General features: G+C 49.7%; 1 protein-coding gene across 6 annotated transcripts; it reads right to left on the minus strand.

Annotated features, from left to right (window-relative positions):
• Window positions 1–319: 319 nt before the first annotated feature.
• LOC112899729 (probable low-specificity L-threonine aldolase 1) lies at window positions 320–7,975 on the minus strand. 6 transcript variants are annotated; one of them, XM_025968311.1, is made up of 10 exons: window positions 7,506–7,975; window positions 6,173–6,616; window positions 5,963–6,074; window positions 5,788–5,838; window positions 5,603–5,674; window positions 5,357–5,489; window positions 5,092–5,150; window positions 4,916–5,013; window positions 4,572–4,638; window positions 4,278–4,492 (listed from the first exon to the last, which is right to left on the minus strand). In XM_025968311.1, exons 2-10 carry the CDS (start codon window positions 6,613–6,615, stop codon window positions 4,409–4,411), a joined length of 1,119 nt encoding a protein of 372 aa, XP_025824096.1. In that variant the 5' UTR covers window position 6,616; window positions 7,506–7,975; the 3' UTR covers window positions 4,278–4,408. The 6 variants fall into 6 exon arrangements, with proteins under 6 accessions (XP_025824094.1, XP_025824097.1, XP_025824096.1 ...); XM_025968310.1 differs by having other exon boundaries at window positions 6,173–6,621; window positions 7,506–7,965; XM_025968309.1 differs by lacking the exons at window positions 4,278–4,492; window positions 4,572–4,638; window positions 4,916–5,013; window positions 7,506–7,975 and adding exons at window positions 320–648; window positions 722–788; window positions 1,054–1,151 and having other exon boundaries at window positions 6,173–7,459.
• Between the last annotated feature and the right edge of the window lie 1,225 nt (window positions 7,976–9,200).

Genomic DNA, 9,200 nt, shown 5'->3' on the forward strand with positions numbered 1-9,200 from the left:
ATGCTCACTCCGGAGCAGCAGCCCAAGTATTTATTTAGCGCTAAACGGCCGAGCTAGCATATGGCCCATGAGGCCACCGTTCCAGGCAGAGCAAAGACATCGATGTTTCGTTCTGCAGACAGCGGGCGGGTTTGTGTGCGGTCATAGTTCGGCCCATGAAGACCATTGCTAACAGATGTCCTGGTAAGCTCAATGCTCTGTTCTTGTGGTTCCTTCCTGATATCCGTTCGTTCAGCTTCTATTTTAGGGGAAAAGACTCGTTTGAGCTTCCCTCCATGACGAAGGCGAACTACATCACGAAGAGTGAACACATCCGAGCGAAGAGTGAACAGGAGCAGTTTATTCAGCGAAGGTACGGTGTGGTTACTCTAGCTACCGGTGATCACAATGCACAAACAAGCACGGCACCATCAGTTATTCAGCAAAGGTGTGGTTACAATAGCTAGCGTTGTTCTCAACAAACAAGCAGGGCACCATCACAAACACCAACAGTGCTCTTGCTGGTTTAAGAAAATGTTGCTAGGCACCGAGCTTGTACATCGGGGGGGTCCAAAGGGAAGTGATCTAGTGCCCGTACGAACTTCTTGTAGTACCGTTCGCCAAAGGCTCCAACTGTGCACCACCCTTCAATAGCTCTTCAAAAGCTTTCTGAAAACATGACACGACGAAAATTAGAAGTTCATACAGTGAAATTTGAAAGTGGTCCCAAGCTTCTGCATACCTCAACACATGTCAATGCGAATTCAACGTCGCTGTCTGAAATTTGGTAATGGAGGACGAACCTGATACTGCATGATACAGAGTTCAACACGGACAGTTAACATTGGATTCGAGCATAATTGTGGATGGTATTTTGAGTGTTTAGAGAGGAGGTCGATTTTTCCAATTGAACATGGAGTTTTTTTTTTTGAGAAATGAACATGGAGTTTCAGTCAGACTATTGGTAAAAAGAATGAATGTAAGGTACCAAAGATAGCCAAAACATGTTCGGACTGGAAGACTGAACAGGCTAAATCCAAAATTACTCTGTAATAAAAGAGAACGGAACTTCACCTTTTTGAACTCGCTGGCATTGCAAGCACATTGTGCTGTTCCAAGACTTGGCATAGATTGTCAGGCGATATTCGTGGATCCACGATATCGAAGAATACCTTACGAAGGACAGATATGTTACATGAAAGACCCGTGCGTAGTGGAAAATGAGAGGATCAAATAAGTGGTCTAGAAGACAAACCATATTGGTCTCAACGGAAGCTGGATCGACAGTAATATGTTTAATTTTCTTCAGTCCCTCTGAGCAAATGAGCAAGACATGCAAAGTTCAGGATTAAAATTCAGAAACAAAAGGATCAGGCTTGAATAAGTTAACAATGGTTTTGTTCCTTTTCAAAACAAGTGCAGTATAGTTTTTTAGTTTCTAGGGAGAAAGCAAGTGCTTTTTTCAGGCATTGTGACTTGTTATTATAAAAAAATGAAGAGAGATTAGATTCCAGAAAGAAAATACGAAACCTGCCAAAGCTCTAGCTTTCCTATGGTCATCTGCAAGCTTTCCCACAGTGTCACGGATGGCAACATGAGCAGCAGCACAGAGAACTCCAACCTGCCTCATGCCACCACCTAAGGTCTTCCTAAGAATTTTGGCCTGAAGTTATCGTTCAGATTTCCATTGTTACTTGATCTCTGCAGCTGTTTTCTTTTTGTGAAACATACATCACTGGACATTAAACTTAGAAGCACAACTGATCAGACCTTCTCAATGAAGTCCTTCGAACCAACAATAACCGACCCAACCGGGGCGCCTAACCCTTTAGATAGGCATACCTGCAGTTCAAGTATCAGAGAGAAATAGAATCACCTTCAACATCATATTATATTTATCTGTAGTCCATTCACATGTAAATTGTATAACTGAACACATTGCTCAGCAAATTGAGACATACCGACACTGAATCAGCAGCTTTCACAAGTCTGTCTACAGGGACTCCAAGTGCCTGGCACAATCAACACAGTGAATTAAGAGGGTGGAATGCATGACTAGATTTATGGTATTTGAAGATGTATGGTCCAAGTGAAAAAGGCTAGAACAATACATAAGTGGCAGTTTTGCTGACTCTGTTGCACATAGTATCAGAAGGAGATTGTAAATTTACAGCACATGACTCACCACAGAGGCGTTAAAAATACGAGCTCCATCAATATGAAGCTTGAGGCCATGGCTCTTGGCAATTTCACCGACCTTGTCAGTGTATTCCACAGATAAACATTTTCCACCAGAACTGCAGAAACAGTTGGAAAAATAAGAATTAAGATAGGGAAAAATTATGTTCATTTAAGGTGTTTCTCTCCTATCCAAAATGTTTTTCTCTTCCTCTCTATCTATTCAGGTGAAGAGGGAGGAAGAGAAAACCTCGGGCGTGAGATGGGGGAGAAAGAAAGCACCCGAATAGGAGCAAGATCGGCAACAGGTATTTTGTGCAACTCACTTCCCATGTGTGTTCTCCAAGCAGATGAGCCTTGTCGTGGGGTAATGCAGATCCGGGTGCCTGATGGCCGCGACGATCTTGTCGACGTCCATGGTGCCGTCGGGGTTATTCCTGACGGTCTTGGGGTGCACGCCGCCGATGGTGGAGATCCCGCCGTTCTCGTAGACGTGGATGTGCGAGTTGTCGCCGAGGATGGCCTCGCTGCCCCTGACGTCGCAGTGCACGAGGACGGAGATGAGGTTGCCCATGGTGCCCGAGGGCACGAAGAGCGCGGCCTCCTTGCCCATGAGCGCGGCCATCTCCGCCTGGAAGCGCTGCGCGGTCGGGTCGACGCCCACGACGTCGTCGTCGACCTCGGCCGCGGCCATGGCTGCACGCATGGCCTCCGAGGGCTTGGTGACCGTGTCCGACCGGAGGTCCACCACCTTGCTTGCCATTTTGGGGCCGCTCCAACCTACGATTCTGCTGCACGGAGCGGCAGAGCCTAGCGACGAGATATCCTCGCCAAAGCTCAAGAACTGGATGCTCAACTGGAGCGCTGGGGTGGGCGTATAATCAGGTCGATCCGTGGTAACAACTTTGTCTTTGGGATAGGGTGGCTTTCTCCTTAAAAATCGGCAAATCTATCGCGCTGCTTTGTATTCAAAGCAAAAAAGTTGATGGATGATGCATTGATGCGCAGTGCAGGCCTTTTTCTTTGTCACTGATGCTCCGCTCCGACAGAATTGGGCAGTGGGCACCAACACGGGAGCTCAAGTCCCACACGACAGAGACCAAACAGAGCGAAAAGCAACAAGGCAACGCCACGCCACCGTTCAAGGTGCGCGCCGAATAAGCGGCCATATCCAAACAGGCGAGCGGCGACTCGGACGAGCCGACGCCGTCGTCCTCCATGTGCGGGCACGCCGTAGCGGTGAGGGAGCTAGGGTACAGAGGAAACTCCATCCGCCCAGCGCCCCAGCAGCCAACGCAGAGCTGCGGCGGCGGCGGCGGCGTGGCCCGTGTCGCACGTTCCGCTAGCAGTCCATCAAAACGGACAAGACGACAGAGAGAATCGCACGCGTGGCTCCAAAGGGCGCGGTGCGGAGGCCTCCCTGGAAGGAGGGAGGTGCCGCCGTGCCGGTGAGGCGAGTTAAAGAAAACCAGGCTGCCAACGGTCTCCGGCTCTCCGCGCCTCCATTCTCGCCGTTCGTTTCGTCGTGTTAACCACGTTATCTGATCAAGGTTTTGCGTTGTGCTGCTCCATCTCCGTCTCCGGATGACATTGATATAACGATATTTCTCTTCTCAGGCTGAGTAAGCAGCGTCGAGGAAACTGGCAGTGGTCCCGCCTCAGGGAGTGCGTCAACAATTGATGGTAGGAAGAGGTGCCTTGTGTGATCGGTACCACTCATTGCATGAAGCTGCTCTTTCAAGAACTGGCCAACTGGGCCAGGTCAGGTCAGCAGTCCCTGTACTGTGTCTGCGTGTATGACAGTAGTAAGGAGGGAGCAGGTTCATATTAGAGATCGGCCCATTAATTAAGCCCATTTCTAGCAGTTCACAGATATCCTGGCAAGTTCAGCATCATTCTACGAGAAGCTCAATGTGTTCCTTGGGTCCTATGTTAACTATGCATCTGCAATGCTTTGCTTTACCTTTACTTTTTGCTGTATTTCCTCTTTGCATAAAACGTTCTGTTCTGGTCTTTTTATTTTTTTGGTGGGGTGGTGTGTGTGGGCGGATAGACTTACATATTAACTTCACTGCATCCATCTTACCAAGAAGCGGGAGCAGATCGACCAATTATGCGAAGGTAAACGACAACGCAAGAATTAGCACATCCGAGCAGAGAGTGAAGTACAGCAACGATTATTCAGGAAATGTGTGACTTGACTACAATAGCTAGCGTTGATCACAAACAAGCAGGACACAGAGGAAGCGATCTAGTGCCCGTATGAGTGCTTTGTAGCTCCATTTGTCAAATGCTCAAATTTAGTGCCGCCCTTCAGTAGTTCTTCAACAGCTTTCTGAAAACGCAAAAACCGTATTGTCACAGAAACTAAACGCTAACAGTGAAGGATGAAAGTGGCTCAAGCTTTTGCGTACCTCGACGCATGTCAATGCATACTGAACATCACTATCTGAAATTTGGTAATGGAGGACGAACCTCACACTGCAATGCGGAGTTCAATATAGGCAGTTAAATTCGGATTTGTGCAAAATTTTAGAAGCTACTCTAAGTGTTCAGAGAAAAGGTTTATTTGGCTAATTCAATGCAGAGTTTCAGTCAGAGTAGGAATAGAAATTATTGTACCTAGCAGTCTGGCATGTTAACAAAATTGAAGGTAGCAAAGATGGCTTAAACAATGTTAGGACTGATAAAGGATCGACTAGGAGACTGAACATGCTAAATCCAAAATTAGTCAGTAAGAGAATGGAATTTGTTTCACCTTTTTGAACTCGCCGGCATTGCAAGCACACTGCGTTGTTCCAAGGCTTGGCATAGTCTGTCAGGTGATATGCGTGGATCCATGATATTAAAGAATACCTTTCCAAGCATAGATAGTTGCATATAAGATCCTTACATAGTGGAAAATAGGATGATCAAATATATCAGTAGACTAACCATATTGGTCTCGACCGAAGCAGAATCCACTGAAAACTGTTTAATTTTCTTCAGTCCCTCTACGGAAATGAACAACAGATACAAAGTTCAGGATCAAAATTGGAAAGCAAAATTAACGTTTCTAGTTGACAATGACTTGATTTCTTCTAAAAATAAGCTCATCATTTTTTTTTACTTTTTGGGGAGAAAGCAAGTGTTTTCTCAGGAATTGCGAGTCATTTGTCGAAACCAAGTGAAGTTTGATTCCAGAAAGAAAATCTGAAACCTGCTAAAGCTTTCGCCTTTCTGTGGTCATCTTCAAGCTTTCCCACAGTGTCACGAACGGCAGCAGAAGCAGCAGCACAAAGAACACCAATCTGCCTCATTCCGCCACCTAGGGTCTTCCTAAGAATCTTGGCCTGAAGGTATTGTTCAGATTTCCAATATTACTTAAGCTGAGCAGTTCTCCTTTTTTTTCTCCAAAAAGAAATGCATCTCTGCAGCTTAAACTTAGAATCACAATTGATCAGACCTTGTCAATGAAGGCCTTCGAACCGACAATAACTGATCCAACGGGGGCACCTAAACCTTTTGATAGGCATACCTGCAGTTAAATTTTCAGAGAGAAATATAAACACCATCATATATTTGTCTTTAGTCCATTCGCACCTAAGTTGTATAACTGAGCATAGTAGTCCTCAGTAAATTGAAACATACCGAAATTGAATCAGCAGCTTTCACTAGTCTATCTACAGGAACTCCAAGTGCCTGGCACAATGAACACAATGGATTAATAGGCCAGGATGGCATGCACACATACTAATGCTTGGTCTCGCACAGCTCTATCAGAGATGATATCAGAAATTCAGAATAGGACTGCCATACTATTTACCACAGAGGCGTTAAAAATGCGAGCTCCATCAATATGAAGCTTGAGTCCATGACTCTTGGCGATTTCCCCAACCTTGTCAGTGTATTCTACAGACAGACATTTCCCACCACAACTGCAGAAACAATTAGAAACATACCGAGTATTAGATAAAAAAAAGGCATGAATTTTGACCAGCAAGATCAGCAACAGTTATCAATTCGTGCAGCTCACTTTGCATGCGTGTTCTCCAAGCATATCAGCCTGGTCGTCGGGTACAGCAGCGCCCCTCCCCGGTGCCTGATGGCAGCGACGATCTTGTCGATGTCCATGGTGCCGTCGGGGTTGTTGGCCACGGTCTTCGGGTGGACGCCGCCGATGGTGGAGATGCCGCCGTTCTCGTAGACGTGGATGTGCGAGGCGTCTCCGAGGATGACCTCGCTGCCCCGGACGTCGCAGTGCACGAGGACGGAGACGAGGTTGGCCATGGTGCCCGAGGGCACGAAGAGCGCGGCCTCCTTGCCCATGAGCGCGGCCATCTCCGCCTCGAAGCGGCGCGCGGTCGGGTCTGCGCCCAGGACGTCGTCGTCGACGTCGGCCGCGGCCATGGCGGCGCGCATGGCCTCCGAGGGCTTAGTGACCGTGTCCGACCGCAGGTCCACCACCTTGACCACCATCCTGCTCTGCGTACAGGGGAGCGGCAGAGGCTTCAGAGGATGCAAGTATACTTGCCAACGCTCATGAAATTTCGTTTCGTCACATGATCGTTGGCATGGCATGGCATGGCACAAATCTTTCTCGCTTTTTAGGAGCGCCAGCAGTGTGGGGTCTGAATGTATCCCCGATAGGGTGGATGATACAAGCTGCGCACCTGCACCAGGTGCAGCTGGGTTACAGCTGCTCCTGTGCTCCAGCAGAACAGGACACCGAGCCGGGAACTCAACTCCTCCACGGCTGAGGTGAAGAGGAGCGAAAGCGACGCGACAGCGCCGTTCACTGGACCAGGGCTCCAGGCGCAACCGCCGAAAACAAAGAAGCGCCGGGATACGACAGGGACCGAGGCGTCGCCGTCGGCACCCCCGCGCGCCCACGACGTTCGCGTGCAGGCTGCAGCGCAGGCCGCGGCGGAGGCTTGGAGGTGACGAGACGAGGGAGGAGGATGCCACGCAACTCTATCCGCCCAGCCATCACACCACAGAGCCTGAGCGTGGTGTGGCCCCGCGTCACGCATTTCGCCAGGGAGCCCGTCGAAATGTACGACGGGGAGGAGGTAAACGCACGCACGGCTCCATGGGAGTTATGGCATCACGATGCGGCGCGCACGGGGAACGGACGACTCTACCATCGATCGCGCCGGTGGGAGCCAACCATACTCGCTTCGTCTCGTCAAGAGGAAACCACTCCGTCAGCCGGCAGGTCACGGGAAAGACGGGCCGAGGCTCACGGACGAGGAGGGAGGGGAGAGAGGCGAGGCCGCGGATCCAAGCCCACGTCGCCTGCCGATACCACGGCACGAGAAGAGAGAGTAAAGATGAGAATGAGAGGAGGGGGTTGCAGGGTCGCGCACCGGGATCACGAGAGGGGCGCGTCCGGCGATGAGACGGATCGGAGCACTCTGACGACCTGCCGCTGCCGGCCGGCAAGGGCGGGGAAGGAGCGCGCGCTCGGAGGACCGGACCAAGACGAATGGAGAGCGCAGGGCGCGGTGGTGGGCTGGTGGCCTTGGCGTGCGGACGCGGAGCAGCTGTCCTTTATAGAGGACGAGCGGCGCCCTGGAAGAGAGGAGCTGGACGCGGGGTGTAGCCAGGCGAGTCTGTGAGGCGCGCGCGCAACCTAGGTGCCCTCGAGCTGCCGCCGGCCAGAGCTGTCTGCCCTGGCCGCCGCCTGGTAACCTGACAACGCACCCCCGTTTCCTGACCACCCGTTGTCACGGCGCGCCCATGGGCCGCCACGTCGGCGCCGGTACGGTGGAGTTGTTGGCGTTCGGCGGCCGCTCTTGCTAGTCGCTCCTGCCTGCTGTCAGCCGGCTCAACACGTCTCGTGCGGTGCGGCAGCAGTGAACTGTCGAGGGTGACTGTGAGTTCTTACCTTTGGTACTTGAGCGAGGGATAATTTTAACAAAGGATAGCTAAGAGGAATTGTAGTGGTGGTCAAAAAATATTATTTTTATGATTGTTATGAAACGATTAAATACTTTTTTACTGTCAACACGTGAAGACTATTTGGAGAATTGTTCAAAAAACTATATTTGCTTGGAAATTGGTTAACAGACATAGGAGAAAAAGAAATAAATTTAATATTTATGGGAGTTTCAGCACTGATGTGGGCAAGTTGGTGCACACGTAATGACTTGTGTTTGAAAAAAATGGATTTCTTCAATTATGCAGGCTATTTTCAGATGAGCATATTGCCTACGATTTTAATTCCTATTCCAGCATGAGAATACAGGGGAACCATCCGCTCGGCAAGCAAGGCACTGGAGATTGTCGCCTTGCATATTTTCGCTAAAAATGGATGGAGAAAGAATAATAGTCTTTGCTTTTAATTTTCTCATGTTGTACGTGCTTTTTTTCTTTAATTTATGTATCCTTGGTGGTTTCGCTGAGAATGATGTAAAAATCAGGCTGTGTGTGTTGCAGAGGGCGAAACTATTTTTTTCCTCAAATTTTTCTAAAAAAAAGCTGTACTCTCTTGGCTAGCTCATCTGCCGGTCTCCACCGGTAAATAAATCAACTACGCTCTGACCACTCCCGGACCGCGCGCGGCGCACAACGTCTGCCTGAATTTCGCCACGTTTCGGGGACGAGATGTTGCATGGAAGCGCCTAGGCGGAAGGAAAGGAAGAAGGCGAGGCGCCTGCTCCCAGTAGCAGCCGCCGCCGCCACGGCGGGGCTGGTACAACCGGGCAGGTCTCCCGTCGCCGTCGACTTGGATCCGCCGCGCGCTATGAGCTAGGAATCTCCGGCGATCGGACCATACTGCTACTAGAATCCAATACGGAACCTCTATCGCGCACGGGACAATTCGGTTCGCATCAGAGATTCCAAATGTCGCGGAACGTTCATCCAAATCAGGGGACCTTGTGCATCGCATCGGCATGCTGGCCTGCTGGGGAAGTGCCCTCGTTTCGGTTCTGTTCTAGTTTTTCAGTTCAGGCGACGTGTTCCTATCGGCATAAAGAAGAAGAAGAAACCCTATGCACTGAATTTGTCAGCTTCATTGGAACTTGTGGGGTTCCAGGATTTTGCGGAGCTATTTCGAT

Source organism: Panicum hallii, chromosome 7, assembly GCF_002211085.1.
Source record: "Panicum hallii strain FIL2 chromosome 7, PHallii_v3.1, whole genome shotgun sequence".
Lineage (NCBI taxonomy): Eukaryota > Viridiplantae > Streptophyta > Magnoliopsida > Poales > Poaceae > Panicum > Panicum hallii.

Bases quoted from the DNA above. Each gene is read 5' to 3' on its own strand.
- LOC112899729 (XM_025968309.1), bottom strand. From the start codon at position 6,717: ATGCCATGCCAACGATCATGTGACGAAACGAAATTTCATGAGCGTTGG. The intron at 5,490-5,602 runs GTCTGATCAATT...CAATACCTTCAG, and splicing joins CGAAGGCCTTCATTGACAAG to GCCAAGATTCTTAGGAAGAC. The intron at 5,151-5,356 runs GTTTCAGATTTT...TCATTTCCGTAG, and splicing joins AAAGGCGAAAGCTTTAGCAG to AGGGACTGAAGAAAATTAAA.